The sequence below is a fragment of the Peromyscus maniculatus genome, chromosome 5 (genome assembly GCF_049852395.1).
Source record: "Peromyscus maniculatus bairdii isolate BWxNUB_F1_BW_parent chromosome 5, HU_Pman_BW_mat_3.1, whole genome shotgun sequence".
Lineage (NCBI taxonomy): Eukaryota > Metazoa > Chordata > Mammalia > Rodentia > Cricetidae > Peromyscus > Peromyscus maniculatus.
The window spans coordinates 87,564,714-87,582,805 of NC_134856.1; the positions used below are offsets into that span (position 1 = coordinate 87,564,714).

Here is an 18,092-nt window from a genome sequence, read left to right on the forward strand (position 1 = left end):
GCATTCAGGAATATTTTAGAGAACTCCTCAACAGAACAGACTAAATGCTTTGTAAAATTCCTTCCAAATGCAAGAAGCTGCAAATAGGACCTTTGATTTCTCCAAAGAGACCATTAACAAGATTAATGCTACTCAGAGATTCAATAAAAAATTTAAAAATATATATAATCTTCAACTAATCACCAACACACTTCTAGTGAGAAATGATGTCACCATCCCCCAGAGTACCCCCACAGCCTCTTAGTTCACATACCCCAGCAGCTGCATAGAGGTCAGGTAGTTGTTGACGCATGCACGCCTCAGCCTCCAAAAGTAGAGGGTGATCCCTCAGGCTCCACAGCACCCTCTCAGGGTCTACACTTGGGGAGCATTTGGTGGTGGCTATATATCTGTAAAATACTCAGGAAATGAGTCCAGAAGGAAGACAATCGTGAGCACAGACATATGAGGAAGGACTTCGAAAATTGTCTCCCAAACAGGAGGAAAGGCACTCACCGTATGAGGTTCAGCACACATAAGTCTGAGTCCTTTTCTATGCCATGGCTCAAGAGAATGCCATCCACTTTGCTGACAGCATGCTCTTCGTTTATCAAGTATCGATGATACAGCTTTTTCCAAGGAATGAACTACGTAGTTGAAAAAAAAAAAAATGAAATAACATCCAGGCCATGATTCTTAAAAAGACTGGGCCACAACAAAGAAAACCTTCGACCAAGTGCAAGTACAGCTCCCAATCCAAAGCTGGGCTAGCTTTTCCTTGTCTGAAGCACCAGGTGAGCAGCACTTCCAAGCTCCAAAAGCCATACTGACCTTAGGTCAACAACTGCCACATGACACAAAGGGAAGGTGTTATGGAATGATAATGCTACACAGTGACGTCTTCACCAAGATGTGATAACAGAGAGAGTAACACCATATAGTAGAGTGCACAGATAGGAAGCAAACACTGACAGAACTGAAGGAAGAAGCAGATGCAGAGATGTGTTAAGGAGATGCTAGATGTGAACAGCAGTACAGACTACTGAACGTAACAGATCCATACAGATGCTCCATCCAACAGCAGTAAAATCCATACTCATCCCAAGCCACATGAACATTCTCCATGTTGGATCACATATTGGGTCATAAAGCCAGTTAATCAATTAAAATGGCTGAAGTTATACCACAAATCTTTTCAGTAACAACATGAGGATGCTATAAATCAAGGGGGCAGGAAAACAATGCTACCTACAACTGAAATCAGGCCTTCCTGTTCTTGAGATGAAGTGTCACCATGTAGCTGAGGCTGGCCTGGTACTAATTATGTATAGCTGAGGCCAGTCATGGTCCTCTGCCACCACCTCCCTAGTGCTGGGATAGAGGCATGTGTCAGTGCATCTGGCTTCACAGTGCAACCTTGGAATAACAAATAGGTCAAAGGAAAAATCACAAACAAAGAAAGTGCCCTAAAACAGGTGAAAATAAAGACACAACCCAGCAAAACTTATGAGACACTGTGAAAACAGCACTCATCAGCAAGCTTACAGTTAAAATGCTTCTTTTTACAACAGAGAAGGATTGAGCATTTGATAGAACATTTGCCTAGAATGTGCAAGTCATAGTTTCAATCCCTAGCACTGAAAAAGACCCGAAAAGAGCAAACTACCTTCATACCTCAAAGAACAACAAAAAAGGAACTAAACTCAAAACCAGCGGAGAAAGGAAATTGCAGAGAGCCGAGCTTAACTGGACACAGAAGTGCACATCTGTAACTAGGTTTGGGAGGTAGAAGCAGGAGGGTGGAGAGTTTGAGGGTAGTCTGGAATGCATAAAGACTGCCTAAAAACAGCTATAGCAGTAATGATATTCATAACAACCCTTAGCTAGATCAACTAAGAAAAATGAAAAGAAACATTAAAATTAATGCCACAGACCCGGGTGGTGGAGGCACACGCCTTTAATCCCAGCACTCAGGAAGCAGAGCCAGGCGGATCTCTGAGTTCGAGGCCAGCCTGGACTACCAAGTGAGTTCCAGGAAAGGCGCAAAGCTACACAGAGAAACCCTGTCTCGAAAAAAAAAAAAAAAAAAAAAAAAAAAAAAAAAAAAAAAATTAATGCCATAGAAGTAAAAAGCCTAAAAGGGAAAAAAGGGGATAAATTCCTAGAAACACACATCCTAAAGTCTGAAAAACAGAAACAGAAAATTTAAACAGAATGATAATGAGTAAAGAAATGGAATCAGAAATCAAAACTTCTATCACAAAGAAGCCAGGGACCAGATGGCTTCTCTGGGGAATCCTACAGAACATTTAACGAACAATCAACACCAGCATGCCTCTCACTCTGCCAAAAGACTGAAGAGAAGGAAAAAGTGCCAAGTTCCTTCGGTGAGGCCAACATTGCCGTAACATGAGAGCCAGACATAGACACTAGGAGAACCTGCAAGCCATGGCGGACTATGAAAATGAAGACATTGCGTTGCTGTTGCTGTTGCTGTTGCTCATGATGAGAGGGCATTACTATAACATTTTAGGAGAGAAGTGCAAGCTTGGATGTGGTCCCAAGAAATCATCTTTGCAAACAAAAAACTCTTACTTATCCCCACCACCAGTATTCGGCTCATGTAAGAGAGTTTGCCATTCAGTTGACAGAAATAGTATAAGCAAATAGGGTTCACATCTAAAATCATAAAAACATTTCTCAGAAATCAGGAACTAAGACCCCACAATAGAACGCTAAAGTGACATGAAATTTCTCCCAACATCTTTTGTAACTTAGAAGAAAAAAATCAGCTGTCCTGTTTTGGGCTGTACAAAATTCAGCTCATGGGTCTCTGAGATCTAAAACTTCGAGGTTTAGTGTGAGGGCTGCACTTAGCAGCTGGGCAGTCTGTTACTATGCTACAAAATAACATACTGAAGTGTACCATACATGCTATTGATAGTGTTTGGGTCACCACAAGAAAAAGAAAAAGAAAAGTCAAGAATGTCATGAATGTTCAAAGAAAATGTTCAAAGGAATAGTCTGAAGACTAAGCTTACCACATATAAACAGCACCATGCTGAGAAAATACAAACAAAAAAGGTTACCAAGATCAGGAAAAACAAAAGACAAAAGAACAGAATAAGGACAATTCTACAGGGAGCAGCTACCCACCTCCCTGACGGACGGAGGAGAATCTGAACAAAAGTACCTCTTCCAGCATGACTGTAACAAAAAGTAGAGAAGGCAGAAAAACAGGCAGTCCCTCTGCCCGGGCTGTGACAGGAAACAGAAATACTAAGTGATTCAAACAGGGAAGAGAAAAAAGGCATGGGAGAGAATGGGTTACTAAAACCGAATACAGTACCATAACTACACTACCAGAGGTATAAACTGCTGTAACAGCAAAAAGGAAGTGATGAGTTGCAGTGGACAGGATGGGAAGGCAGAGTGTGTACAACTCTAAGTCCTGAAGAACAAGTGAGATGGCGACAAGTCGGGTACCAACAAGGTGACCTTACTCTACGTGGGATGGAGGGTTACACATGGTGGGCCAAATATGCAGTCTATGATCAGGGCACAGCAAATCATGTGCTTTAGACAAAAAACAACTGTGAGAAGAAGTTAAGTAAGGGTTCTGGAAGGTTCGAGCGGGCAAGCCTGGACGGACTCAGACGCCTGGGGAGTCTGCACTTTATTCATGAAGCAAATGGAAACCACCACTTTGGAAAGGTCCTCTCCTCCGAAATCTGCACTAAGTGAAGCTAGTCTGTATGCTGTTAGAGGACTGAGCACTTAACTTACCAGTGGGTCACTGATTATTTCCCTCCAAAGGTGACACACCAAGCTGAGGTTCCAGTACAGGTCCTCCACTGGGAGGAAGGCGAAGATGTGCCTCAGGACTTCACTAGGCAGCCTACAAATGTGGCTGGGTACTTCTTGGGAAGGCACAGTTCCAAGAAGCCCATAGTATGAGTCAGGAAAGGGATCGGGCCCAATGTCCTCGATATCTTGGCCAGGTTCTGTAGACACTGTAGAGCACTGTGACAAACCATCCTCTGCTTCTTGCTTGACCTCCCTAAGTCTTGTACACGATGAGAACAAACGATGGCGTGGAGTCTTCTTAGTAACTCCATCCCACGGGCTGGCCTCTGCAGCTCTATTACTCTCTTCCTCAAAGGAACGGGACCGTTTCCTGGTAGGAAGAGCAGCTCCTGATGAGCCCAGCCTCACTTCTCCATTATCGTCCTGAGGCAAAGTACAACTGCTTTCTGCAGGAAAAATCATATCACCCTCAGAGTCCTGACAGCTGTCCCGGCCAACAGAATTGCTTTTGGCCATGTCATTGGCACAACACCGGTGGCCAGCTAGGAAAAACTCAGTAATAAATCTCTGACATCCTTGACCTGTAGAGAGAACCCAAACAGAACAGAGAAAAGAAAAGAAATCAGTGGCTGCTGACCCACAGTAGACCCAAATAAGACTAATTATCTAAGTTAATGGAAAAGAGAGACACTGGTATGCTTATGGGTCAGGTGGTCATATAAACAGCTAATATAAAAATAATCAGACACATATTTAGCAAGCGACAACCGTTGTATACTGACCAACACTCTACCATGCAAGCATATATATGTATAAAGTCAGATGCTGTACACTGGACACCTGAGTGGGCAGACAGAGAAGAAGCGGCTGCCCACGTTCACATCCCAGGCACAGTGCAGCTTCCTGGCTTGCTCCCACAACAGCAATTCAAAGTTTGCAGAAAGAAACATGCTTTATCAGGTCCACAAGTGTCTATTCTTCATCTGACCATTCAAATATGCTTAATTTCTTTTTATTTCCTACTGTGAATCTGCCACTTTTAAAACAAAGAGCTGGAATTTTCTCATTTTATTAGCATGATACCCAGTCTCTTCTTCACATATACTCAATCAGCATTTTCTTTTCTTTCCTTTTTTAAGATTTATTTATTTATTATGTATACAGTGTTCTCTCTGCATGTGTCCTTGCAGGCCAGAAGATAGCACCAGATCTCATTACAGGTGGTTGTGAGTCACCATGAGGTTGCTGGGAATTGAACTCAGAACCTCTGGAAGAGCAGTCAGTGCTCTTAACTGCTGAGCCATCTCTCCAGCCTCAATCAGCACTTTCTAAGTACATCTACTTTTGAGAGGACTATGAAGTGATACTCCCTGACCTCACTACCTTTCAAGAGAGAGCCCAAGCAACAGTGATCTCAGATACCACTACAGCTTTTTCTAAACAAAGTATCAACATACAACAATATATATGGTTCCTTTCTAAATGGTAAAGCCCAAATTCTTACTTTGGAAAGAAAGAGAATGGGTTGAAACCAGAATTAGCCTTTAAATGAATTAACGGACTTGAAATTAATATCATATTGGGGAAAGGAACATCAATTATAATTGCTTCCAGAGCAATATAAAAGACTAGAGTTTCACATCAGTAAGGGCTGGCTAAATCCAGATATTTCTGAATTGCCAAAGTCAGTCATGCCACTAGTGAAAACACTGCTACCCACTTAGCAGCAAAGGCCTGGAGAACTAACAAGATAGGCTGAGAGGTTGGCTTATCCACACAAGGCAAACTAAACTTCAGAACTTAGAATTAAGTCTGAAACTGCCTCACAAAATTGGTTACAGCAGTCCCTAGATTGGGAAATATGGATTATTTAAACTAGATTGGATTCTGAAATTTGGAAAACCAATCTAAAGATTTTTAAAATAGGTATTAACAAAAGTGAGAATTTGTCTGATATAAACAGAGCTGACAAGAAAAATCAAATTGCTAGAAGTTGACTTTCATGTATTAATGGTATCAAAATTAAAGAGATTAGTGACCCATATTTGATCATTACACATTGCACACTGTATCAAATTACCACACTGTACTCCATTAATAAGGATAAACATTGCATACAAATCAAAAAACTAAAGTTTTTAAATTCAAAAAGCAAAAAACAAAATAAAACAAAAAACAAACCTGTCAGGTGATGAGTGTGAATCCATCACAGAAACAGGGAAACACTTTGACAGGTTCTTAGGAATCGTTGTGACATGACAGAAGACCATCATGTCTAAGGTATTATGCTTACTGGACAGACCAGGTACCAGGAAGCAGGCATACAACTGGCCAAGCACAGGGGGAAGCACAGGCCTGTGACCCAGCTACTCTGGAGGCTGAGGCAGGAGGATGAAAAGCTTAGTGAGAGCTCATCTCAGGACAAAAGGTAGAAAGAGCAGGGCTGTAGCTCCCAGTAGAGCACATGGCACCCTGGGTTCAATACCCAGTTCTACATACAACAACCAAAAAAAAAAAAAAGAAGCACGCCCTGTAAGGCAGGAACACTCTAAAGGAAAATACTGATCCTGTGGACTTCCTGACAGGTTGGTCAAGGAGGCAAGATGGTTGCGGACTGGATGACTGGAGGAACAGTGACAGTGGTCCATGTCTTTTATTACTTTATAATCAGGTACGCTGACAGGGTCTTACATTACAGAAAGCAGAATTTCCATGGAAAACATACAAAAAATGAACACAAGTGTCAGCCTGTTCTAGAGGGTCTGGAAAATCAAGCAGAGACATTTATGAACACTGGTATGAAACTGGAAGACATTCAAAAGTCACACCAACTACAGACTTAGAGACAGGAGATACTTTTTTGAAGACATACCCCTGTTGCCTCCTTTTGTTCTGGGTCTAGGATAGAGGCCATGGTTCGGGTCTCTGCTCGTCCATCTCTGACTGAAGGGCTGAGTTGAGGCCAAATGTCTCTGGGCCAAATGCTGGCAGTCCACTGCTGTGAGACGCTTCTGTTTGAATCGTCTCACTGTTTGGAACAAGCAGAAGAAATGGGACACTTGTTAATTACTCCCAAACACAGATGGTAGCCAGTGAATTATACTCAAGTTATAGGAATACAGTGAGGCTGATTTTGAAGATCACCACAACTGGCCTTTCTCTTCTCTATTAGTTCCATGTCTAAGCATAAGTTTCTTAGAATTTAAGAATGTTTATGGCCATCACCTCCTTGAACACACCCATCTTCAAACCTGTTTAATGCTTTAAATAGGAGAATGTAAAGCAGCACTCACAAATGGCATTTTATGATCCTAAAATGACTTTAACTATTTAAAAATTTTAACATACTTTATAAAAGCCTTCCTTGAGGCCGGGCGGTGGTGGCTCACGCCTTTAATCCCAGCACTCGGGAGGCAGAGCCAGGTGGATCTCTGAGTTCGAGGCCAGCCTGGGTTACCAAGTGAGCTCCAGGAAAGGCGCAAAGCTACACAGAGAAACCCTGTCTCGAAAAACCAAAAAAAAAAAAAAGCCTTCCTTGATAATGAAATATTCAAAAGAAGTTGCCCCAGCCTATAAAGACAAACACTGCACATTGGCTCTCCTATGTAAAGCCTTGCTCTGAACTTTTAGATATGTGTCTCAAATTTGGAGTCTGCAGAGATCAGGAAGCTAGAAAGGGCCCAAGAGAGGGAACAGGGAAGAGGCCTTAAGAGGTTAGGGGATGTGATACAAAAAAGTCTCCATTAATTGATAACAGATGTAGCAACTTTCCCAGCCTTCATTTAACCCATGATTCTACAATAACAACAGAAAATTAAGAGTTGACTATAACTTTATTTTAAAAATAAAAACTTGGGTTTTGTTTGTTTGTTTACTTGTTTACTTGCTTTTTGTTTGGAGATAGAGGCTTACCACATTGCCTTGGCTGGCCTGGAACTCAAATATTCTCCTGTCTGCCAAAATTAAAAATTTAATAGTTTACTTTCTATCAAAGGAATGAATTAAACTACTTCTTTTAAATTGCAACTTTTAAAAAACACAAGTATGAGGACCTGAGTTCATATCCCCAGAACCCATGTTTAAAACAAACAAACAAAAATGGGCATAGTAGCTTAGGGCTAAGGTCCTAACCTGGGGGTTGGGGGGCTAAGACAGGAGGATCCCCAGAGCTCACTGGCCAGCCTATCTAGTCAAATCAGGGAACTCAGTGAAAGACCCTGTATAACAAAGTAAGATAGAGAGTGAGTGATAAGTCAGACATCTGACATCAACCTCTGGCTTCTGTGAATTCATGTGTGTGCGCTAGGAGATAGACATAGACACACACACACACACACACACACACACACACACACACACACACACACACACATTCAGGAGATACATATACTAAGGCCCTGGGTTTCAAAATACATATTACTGAGAATAACTACAGATCACACTTTCTATGACTACTCCTGCTCAGTACCCAGACAGCTGAGAAATCACCCTTCCCAACTGCAGTTAATTCTTTGAAGTTTTAATTTAAGTTTTTAAAAATTAAACTCCATGAATACTGTAAGACATCTAAAAAAGTATTTCCATACATACTAATAGTTGTATTCTGGAGACCTTATGACTACCTCACTTCAGAAGACAGAGAACCACCACATCAGGCCCCACCACAGGGCGCACATATGGCTCTGATGAAGGAAGCACTGGGTAGTTCTGATGTAGGCATTTAACTTTTATCTTAGATGTACCACTGATTAATGAGAAAAACACAGAGAGAAATGTCAAAATCATACGCAAAGTTACCTACCTACTTCTACTTAGAAAAGCTTATCTAACTTGAATAAACGGTGCAAACAAAAGCAGACGAGAAAGCCAGAGTGCTCCTTGCCACACTTCGGCCACATGAGGCCACGGTGGAAAGACAACTGTCTATGAACCAATCTTTGGAAGCAATCCTTGACCAGAAACCAGGCAGGGAAGTGTTGTCATCTTGGACTTTCTAGCTTCCAGAACGTAAAAATGAATTTCCATTATTTAGAAACTATCTTGTTTATGACCTTTGTTATAGAAACTAAAAGGGCTGACAGTGCATGCTCAGTAAACACTGCATGGATGATGGATAAGCAAGGCAGGGTGGCCATGGTACAGGAGTCTAACCCTACCTCATTATGACTTTTATGGAGAACTTGGCAAGGCCCTCAGCCTCCCCAAGAGACCCTCTCAAGGCTACTACACAGGACACACAAGAAACATGAAAAATGTTCAATCTCAAAAGGATCAGCTAAGGGGAAAGAACAGGGGTATATTTTTGATTTGTATTTATTTCATGAAATATACTTGAATCTAAAATGCTTGTTGAGAAGATTAAATGTTTGCAGAACCATAACAAAGGCACAAGAACGAAGGAGCTAATGGGAATGTTAGAACAGTGTTATGCCTCCCACGTGTTCTGGCACATTCTCTGTGTTCTGGCATGAAGCCATCATTGGAAGGCGCTATGGTTAAATAGTGAAGGTGGGGCACACTTAGAGGAGATCCGGCTTCTGAATGCCTCTGTATGCAGGAAGTTGCCTCTATTATACTTGGTGTGGTGGGAAATGTCGTGACTTGCAAGGCAGAGGCAACATTTCCATTGGATTCATATATCTATGTAAAATAACCTCTAACTACAGCTAGTGGTCAGAAAGCTAAGTTGTATCCCAAGTGTCTGAGGTAAGTGTTGTAATGCACTGACAGGAAACCTAGTCCTCAGTCTACATCCTCTGGAGTGAAATCATTTAACACCTCCTTCAAGCCTCTCAGAGGTGGAGCGATGCTCCCCTTGACAAGGTGTATGCGTTACTACAGCCTATGAACATAGACTCTAACAACATGCTACTCTGAATTTGCAAAATGAGATAACGCATGTGTAAGAACTGTCAACACTCACCTCTCTACATCTATGTCAAAACCTAGCAACAAAAATGCCAGAATTACATGACTACCACACCAATCTGAGTGTCTCCTTAAAAGCATATAAACCTTATTTCAGAAGCATCAGTGTTCTGGGTAACTTAAATACACTAAAATTCTAATTTTATTAGTATGACTTTGAAGAAACAATTCAAATATCGAATTAAAATAAAAACATCCAAATGCATAAAATTTTCCAAGTCACCACACCAGACTTAATACTATTCCTCCTTCCTTACACAGCAAATGCACGTTGCACCTCTTTGAAAGGACATTTATTGTTACAAGCTGCTTGTGAATCCATAAAAAGTGACATTAGAATGTTTCATGGTAAAGACCACGAGGATTCCTCCGCCTAGAGATATATTAGAATTGTTTCTGAAGCTTTTCAAAGCACAGGAAGCCCCAGAGATGTTCAAATCAGCCCCCTCATTACCTATATGCATCTGTACCCCTCTTTCCAAAGCACTATCACACTGACTAATAGAAATGTGGCAAATCTCTCAGGTGTTAGGACAGTGGAAAATGAGAATATTTTAAAAAAAATCTTGGCAAACAAATTTTGTTAAGGCTCAAGTATATCCATTCTCATATTCCTTTCTATGGTGTGGCTTTCTTTTCGTACTTTGTTCTGTCTCCTCTCAAAAGTGCCCCTCCCTAGCCCCCTTCTCTCTCTGCTAGACTGCTTTTTGGTTTTTGGTTTTTTTTGGTTTTTCGAGACAGGGTTTCTCTGTGTAGCTTTGCGCCTTTCCTGAAACTCACTTGGTAGCCCAGGTTGGCCTCAAACTCACAGAGATCCGCCTGGCTCTGCCTCCCGAGTGCTGGGATTAAAGCGTGTGCCACCACCGCCCGGCCTAGACTGCTTTTAGCTCTGGGTCTGTGGATCACTAGCACCTCAGCTTCCTGATCTTTATTAATCTGACACCAAGATGGGGGTCATTACTTGGAGTCTGGCCTTTCCCTAAATCCTCAGAGCTCTGCACTTTGACCATGGTTGTTCTGGTTTGTTTTTACTGTCAACTTGACACAACCAAGAGTCATCTGGGAAGAGGGATCCTCAGTTGAAGAACTGCCTCTCTCAGAATTGTGGGCATGTCTGTGGGTCATTTTCTTGACTGCTGATTGACGTGGGGTGGCCCACAGCCTGCTGTGGGTACTCCTATCTTCAGTATAAGAAAGGTAGCTGTCCCTGAGCAAGTCAATAAGCAGGCGTCCCTCTGGTCTCTGCTCCAGTTCCTGCCTTGAGATCCTGCCCTGGCTTCCCCTGATGATGAACTCTCAAGTATAACATGAAATAAACCCTTTCCTTTTTGTCATGGTGTTTATCACAGCAACAGTAAAATAACCAGAACAATGGTCTAAGGCATCTCACCCTACTCTGGCCCAACTTCTTTCCTTAAGCAGGTCCTCTGGTGGAGACTAGATTCTTGTCAGCCTGCCCTGAACTATATTCATTACCAAACCTCTGCTATTGGACACAGAGACTATGTCTTACTATCATTTAACCCTCTTAAGTACTTAGCACAGCATTTTCTTATATGTTGAACAAAAAGTTCTTGATGATAATTGATAACTGGGCTTTCATTTACCTGGCCTCATTTTTTACTTTTTCTTGAAAATCAGTTTATGAAACAAGTCACAATAAGTGAAAGTTAAGGATTTTGTGGCCCAGGCAATTTATTACTTCTCTTCTTTAGCACAAGCCCTCTGCTCATCTTGCTTCTGATGCAGCTGGTCTCACTTTAAAAGCCTGGCCCTTATCAATGCCAGACACATAAACAGGTGTGTGCCAAGCTGGGCGGTGGTGGTACACACCTTTAATTCCAGCACTTGGGAGGCAGAGACAGGTAGATCTCTGAGTTCAAGGCCAGCCTGGTCTGCAAAGCGAGTTCCAGGACAGCCAGGGTTACACAGAGAAACCCTGTCTTGAAAAAAAAAAAAAAAAAAAAGAGAGAGAGAGAGAGAATTCTCCTAGCTGCCTGAGTACTTAAGATCATGGCTTTAAAAAGAACCTCCTCCACCAAACACACATATGCTTACACAGGCATACACCCATGAGCTATCACCACCTGGAACCATTTTAGATTGTTATGTGATTTAAAAATAAAGTTTACCATGAGGTCATTTCATGTTTGGAGTTATTTTTTGGTATTGCAACAAACTTTAATAGTTCCAGGATTACTTGAAATTGACACCAAATAATCCCCTTGCCCCTCTATCTTTACTACTTATACTAAAAAATCCTCTAGAATTTAGAGATTATAGACCTATATGAACAAGATGAAGACAGTTAACTTCTTAAAATTCCTGGAGAGACTAATTATTGTTAAATACCTGCTATTAAAATTAAAAATCAAAAAACAAAACCAAAAAATCCAAGCCAACTTCCTAGTACACAGTTCCTAATTGGAGAGAATACTGCTCCGCACACCAAATTTAACTTTGCTAGTTAGATAACAGTGCCACCCAACCTCACCTTGGTAGCTCCCCTCATGTTCTGCACAATTCTCTGATGGATAAGCTCTGACCCCTGGTGTTGACTGTGAAGACAGCACAGGTACAGTGGGAAAGAGTCCTTTATTATTATGATTCTGGTATTTGAAAAGTCCAATGACAGCCAATGAAACTGAGTCCAAATAAATATGGTTAACTCTGTTATCCCTCAACTCTAGCACTCTAAGTAGCCACTCAAGCCAGGAAGTACTTAGTAGAAATACAACCACTCTGTACATTTGAAACACTTATAATGCTTTCATAAATATTTATTAAAGTATATCTTATATAGGTTATTGTTTTAATATATCTTCATTCTATTATATTATTAGCAATTATTTGCATAATGACAGTTTAATATTTCCACTCTGAGGCTAAATGTTTTCTGTAAGATCTAGTGGGAAGGGGGAATGAAGAATATATTTATACCCAGCATCCTCCATATATAGCCTCATAAATAACTGTTAATTAAACGAAAAACTGCACAGCCATAGGACTGCCCTCTACAGTTGGGGCTGTGGTGGCTTCAACTTTCTTACAGCTCTTTAAGGCTTTATGGTACTTGCAATTCCTTCCCTATGTTCTCATTTCATCTGCAAAATAATCCCATGATTATTCAATTAAATTGGGGCTCAAAAGACCCACTTCAAGTCACAACTAAGCACCAGGGGCTAGAGAGATGGCTCAGTGGTAAAGAGCCCTTGCTGCTCTTGGAGATGACCAGAATTCAGTTCCTAACATCCATGTTGGGTAGCTCACAATGGCTTGTAACTCCAGCTCCAGGGTGATCAATGCCCTCTTCTGGCCTCTGCAGGCACCTGCACACTCTGATGTGTACACACACACACACACACACACACACACACACACACACTTCAATTTTTTTTTCAGAGCTGAGGACCGAACCCAGGGCCTTGCTAAATCCCCAACCCCTCAATTTTTTTTTTTAAACTAATAACACCAGCACAAGAACTTGGGTTTTCTGACTCCTTGGTCTGATGTGTTCCCCACTCTAACATTCTTCCGTTCAAAGCCCAGAAAAGTTTACAGGAGGTTGGAAAATGTCAAGTTAGTGAAACATAAAGATACATAACTAATCCCAGCACTCAAGAATTGGAGGCCAGCCTGGACTACACAGTAAGACTTTACTAAAAATGAAACAAATAACCTCAAGATGAAATCTTATACCATTAAAAAACAACAATAATAACACTGTTATATGTCACAACAAAAGAGAGTTGATAACAAATATGCTGAAAACATTAACTATAAGAGAAATGTCACTATACAGTCAATAGTACAGACTCAAAATGAAAAACCTTCCAAATATTTTGTCCCCATTTAACTCTAAAACAACCAAACAAAAACAAAGCAGAAGGGAAAAAAAAAAAAAAAAAAAAAAAAAAAACCAGAAACAAAAACAAACCACCAAACCCAGGAAGAGATCATACTCAGTTCTCGTTTCCCTCAATGGCATTCAGTGTTTGGTTAAAGCCAGGACCTACCGGCCACCACATCCTGCTTCTCTAAACCCAAAGGTCCACGTCAGCTGGCCCAATCTTTTATTGTGGGGAGTGTGAGGGGAAATGATGCTGGTATACTGTATCAGGAGGCCAAGTCAACCTCAGGTGTCATTCCTCAGAATCTGTCCTGTTTTTAAGAGACAGGCCTCTAACTGGGAACCAGAGCTCACCTGATTTAGCTAGACTGGCTGGCTAGCAAGCCCGTGGTACCTGTCTTGTCGCCCCAGGGCTGAGATGACAAGGCATGCAGTGTCCTGCACAGCTTTGTATGTGGTGCTAAGGATCCAAAACGGGTCCTCGTGCTTGACTGGCAGGCACTTTACCAACTGAGCCATCTTCCCAGCTTACAGCAAGAAAGGATGGGCTGGACTGTTCTATGTCCCTCAGAAGGACTGACAGAAAACAAACAGAAAGGTCGCTATTTACTGTCCACAATATATCTTGATATATTTGAAAACCTTTTCCTATTATTCATTCATTCCTCAACCTCTTCCTATAGCTACCACATCCCAGATTTAATATGAACTTCATGAGAGCGTTCCTTATGGTATCCTTGTTGCTAATGCTATTTTAGACATTGGAGAGCATACAAAAATAAGTAAGCCTGACCATAAGGCAGCTAACAAAACAAACACAAATTGCTAAACATACAGCAATCCAAGTACTACATAAATGCACGCATAAGGGCCTATGGTAGTAAATAGAATTAGGATCAACGGAAGAAGCATCATGAAGAATTCAGTCATAAATGATGAACGGGATTCAGTCAGGCATAAGAAAACAATATAAGAGGAGAAAAGGCACAGCAAAGCACATTGTGACAGAAAAGTTTCATTTCTTCAGAACAGCCAGCTGATAGGGAATGAGAGATAACAAGACTGGAAAAGGAACTTGGAGGCAGAAACTACAAAAGTCCTCTTATATACTGCTAAAGAAAGTGGCCTTTACCACATAGGCAATTCAGAGTATCATGCAGTTTTTAAATGCAAGGTCATTACACAATCAAGTTTAGATAGACATGGAGACTGTCAGCAAAACAGATCAGAGAGGCATGGTACCAAGCTAGGCAGGAACTGGAGAGGGCCTGAGAGCAGAAGCTGGGTAGAGAGGACAGTTGAGTAACAACACGGTGTGAAGACTGAGAGATCAATCAAGGATAACTGACAGGATAACTGGCGTTTCTTGTGGAACAAACAGTAAGGGAAATGGCATCATCAGCTATGTTAAAAAGCAAAGGAGAAATAGCTGTTGTAATCGTTTTTCCCAGAAGCAGAGAAAGGCCTAAAGTTTCAGTTCTAAAAATAATTTCTCACCGGGCTTGGTGGCACACGCCTTTAATCCCAGCACTCTGGAGGCGGAGGTAGAGGCAGGAGGATCTCTTTGGGTTCGAGGCCAGCCTGATCTGTACAGAGCAAGTTCCAGGACAGCCAGAGCTATTACACAGAGAAACCCTGTCTCAAACAACAACAGCAAAAAAAAATAATAATAATAAATAAAAATAAAAAATAATTTTTCAGGGTTTCTTTTTGTGTTTTGTTTTGGGTGTTGGTTGGGTCGCTTTGCTTTGCTGAAGTAGGGTCTTAGAACAGAGTCCAGCTAAGTGCTGGGATGACAAGTGTGTGCCACCAAGTCCAGATTATTTTGTTTTTGTTTTGTTTTTAGAGACAGGGTTTCTCTGTGTAGCTTTGGAGTCTGTCCTAGAACTCACTCTGTAGACCAAGCTAGCCTTGAACTCACAAAGATTTGCCTGGCTCTGCCTCCCAAGTGCTGGGATTAAAGGCATGCGCCACCACTGCCCAGCAATTATTTTGTTTTTAAAGGGAATACCCAGTTAAGCTCCAGAAAAGGTCTATGAAATGTAAGAGCAGTCTTCAAAAAGCATGTGACTGACCATTGACAATATAAGAGTTGGCTTTGGTGATAAATTTCCAGAAGTTATTTCACAGCCAGAACAGCAAAGGCAGAATCTACATTTGTCTCTAAAGTCCGCCTGGAAGGGATAGAGAAATAAAAGAAGAAAAAAGACAGTAACACATTTGAAATTAGAATTCAAATAGTTTTATGTATTCACAAGTCAGGAGACATGTTAAAGAATGGGTTCTTCAGTTACAACACACAAGTGCCACAGACCCATGAAATACAGCAAAAGTCAGGTAGAAAATTCCAATTCCAATGACAGCTACATGGGAATTGAGACAGCAAAGGTCAGGCCACAAACTAAAGAAATGGGCAGCTCGACCAGACTGAGAGAGCAGCAACAGCCCTCTTCATAAACTTAAAGTACAAATACCCACTCCTCTCCAGGGGGTCACAAGGGCAGTGGGGCAGATCCACAAAGCAATAACTACTTCCCCAAAGGAAAACACACAACAAAGTGAATTCATAAAGCAGAGGAGAGGCAGAATCGTATTTGGAACACTAGCCAATTACCCTGGATTTCAAATATTTCATCCTTTTGTGAACCACGGGTCTCAGTTTTGTTTAAAGAATGGGAAACTAGAGATATAAGGCAAAACCCCATCACGTGTAAGGAAGGAGCAGGTAGACCAGGCTAGCCTCAAACTCAAGGTCCTCCTACTTAAGTCTCCCAAATGTTGAGAACTAAAACCATGTATCATGCAAAGTGGCAAAAAGTTTGAAACTACCAGATGCCTCAACTTTCCAATACGTGGTATAAATCACTAACTTCATTAGGCTTCAATGTCCTCGCCTCTAAAACCAGAATGCTGCCGATGGGCCTATTATGGAATAAACAATGGCAGGCACTTTGTGAACCAAGAGTCCAGTGCCAAACGCAGAGACATTATTTTTAAGCATGACAGTAGCGGCTTCCATTTTACTCCCCAAACAAACAAAAACATCATCCGGTTAAATGTCCAGTTCCTTGAAAAGAGTCCAACAAAGCTTGCTGGGATCTCAATGAGCCCCTCTAAAAGCCCCCAGGCCTTATGTTCCCTGAATCATCACCTGTTCAGGTGAGGGGTTGGAAGGCTACCAAGGCAAACACAAACGTCGGGAGCAGAATACAATGACTCGCCCAAGGTCAAAAACATTACAGTATAGACAAGTCAGGCTTGCCAGCAGCAGAGGCTACTTCTCGAGTGCTGCCCCTTCTGGAGCCTCCGGGAGCGACGTGGGGGCACCGGTCTGCAGAGAGCTCCCGGCCTCCAGCAGCAGGCCCACACCTGACCATTGCGGGCGCGGCCAGCTCCTCCATCCACCCTCAGCTCGGGCCCCACCCCCGAGGCCGAGACCCCTGCGCTGGGCCCCACAAGGTGAAGTTTGCCCGGCTCGCACCCCACGCCAAGTCCACGGTCTCACGCACTATGGTGGCCCGGCCCAGGACCCCGCCGCCGACACCATCCGGCCGGTGCCCCTGGACGTCCAGCCTTTCCCCGACCAGCAAGCCCCTCCTTCGGCCCCGACTGCGAGCAGAGACGACTGCAGACTTCCTCCGCGAGCTCCGCCCCTTCGCTGCCAAGATGCACCCTCCGCCGGAGACGACGGACGGACCCCTGAACCAGTCAAAACTCGGAACTGGAGGGGCACGCGGACAGACGGCTCCTAGAGCCAATCCGTACGCGAGGCGGGAGAGGGCGTGGCTCAAGGAACTGGGCCACGCCCCGTCGGTGCTTCCGCTGGCGCGGGGGAGGCGAAGGAAACTTTCCCAGAGTTCCTTCGAGCTCTCTGGGTTCCCGTGGGGGCTGAGGCGGCTGCAGCCGGCGGGGAGGGGGCTGGGGTCGGCTGCGGATTGGGTGAGGAGCGGGCGGAGCACGGGGGACACTGTCCCACCTCCGAGAGGCCCCAGAAACCCTGCTGTTGGGAGCCTGGGCAGCCCAAGGATGCTGCTGTGCAGCCCGGCAGACATCCCCACAGCACACGTGAGCCTGGTAGGCTCCAGGGTGGTAGGCAGCGTGCGCTCGGCTGCGGAGAGCCGGCCTCGCTGCCTCTTGCAGCTACCACCGGAGCAGCCCAAGACCCCGGCTCTGCAGCCCGGCAGGCACCTCCATAGGTTGTACGGTGGAGAGCCGTACGGTGCGAGGTCAGGCTGCTGAGCCCCTCTATTCCACTTCAGGGCTTTGCGGTACAGCGGCGCAATGCATTCTGTTAGGTCTTTCGTCGGCAGATGACTCGGGTGCAGAGGACAGTTCAGGATGTCAGGTGCTTACCTTGACCCTAAACTGCAAGGGCTCCCACCCTGACGACTTCGCATGTTTGGAGTACGATTACTAGAATGACCTATGCGCATGCTTTGTTGTTGGTCCGGTCGCCTGAGGAGACACCATTTCACATTGGGAATTATGACTTTGAAACCAGGGCTGGAGGCATAAAAAAGTCGCTAGC

The 18,092-nt window shown here is 43.1% G+C and overlaps 1 protein-coding gene across 7 annotated transcripts in view; it reads right to left on the bottom strand.

Annotated features, from left to right (window-relative positions):
* Fbh1 (F-box DNA helicase 1) overlaps positions 1-18,058 on the bottom strand; it is a 39,374-nt gene extending 21,316 nt beyond the window's left edge. The window contains exons 1-6 of one of the 7 annotated variants that reach the window (XM_042278161.2): positions 17,074-17,227; positions 15,640-15,738; positions 6,659-6,814; positions 3,766-4,367; positions 496-626; positions 254-389 (exon numbers count right to left, since the gene is read on the bottom strand). In XM_042278161.2, coding sequence (XP_042134095.1) covers positions 254-389; positions 496-626; positions 3,766-4,302 — 804 coding nt within the window. In that variant the 5' untranslated portion in view covers positions 4,303-4,367; positions 6,659-6,814; positions 15,640-15,738; positions 17,074-17,227. Of the gene's footprint in view, positions 1-253; positions 390-495; positions 627-3,765; positions 4,368-5,967; positions 6,294-6,658; positions 6,815-7,698; positions 7,735-15,639; positions 15,739-17,045; positions 17,332-17,917 lie in introns of those variants that run through there. The other 6 variants (XM_076572851.1, XM_042278162.2, XM_016008501.3 and 3 more) reach the window with 6 other exon arrangements.
* Positions 18,059-18,092: the final 34 nt, after the last annotated feature.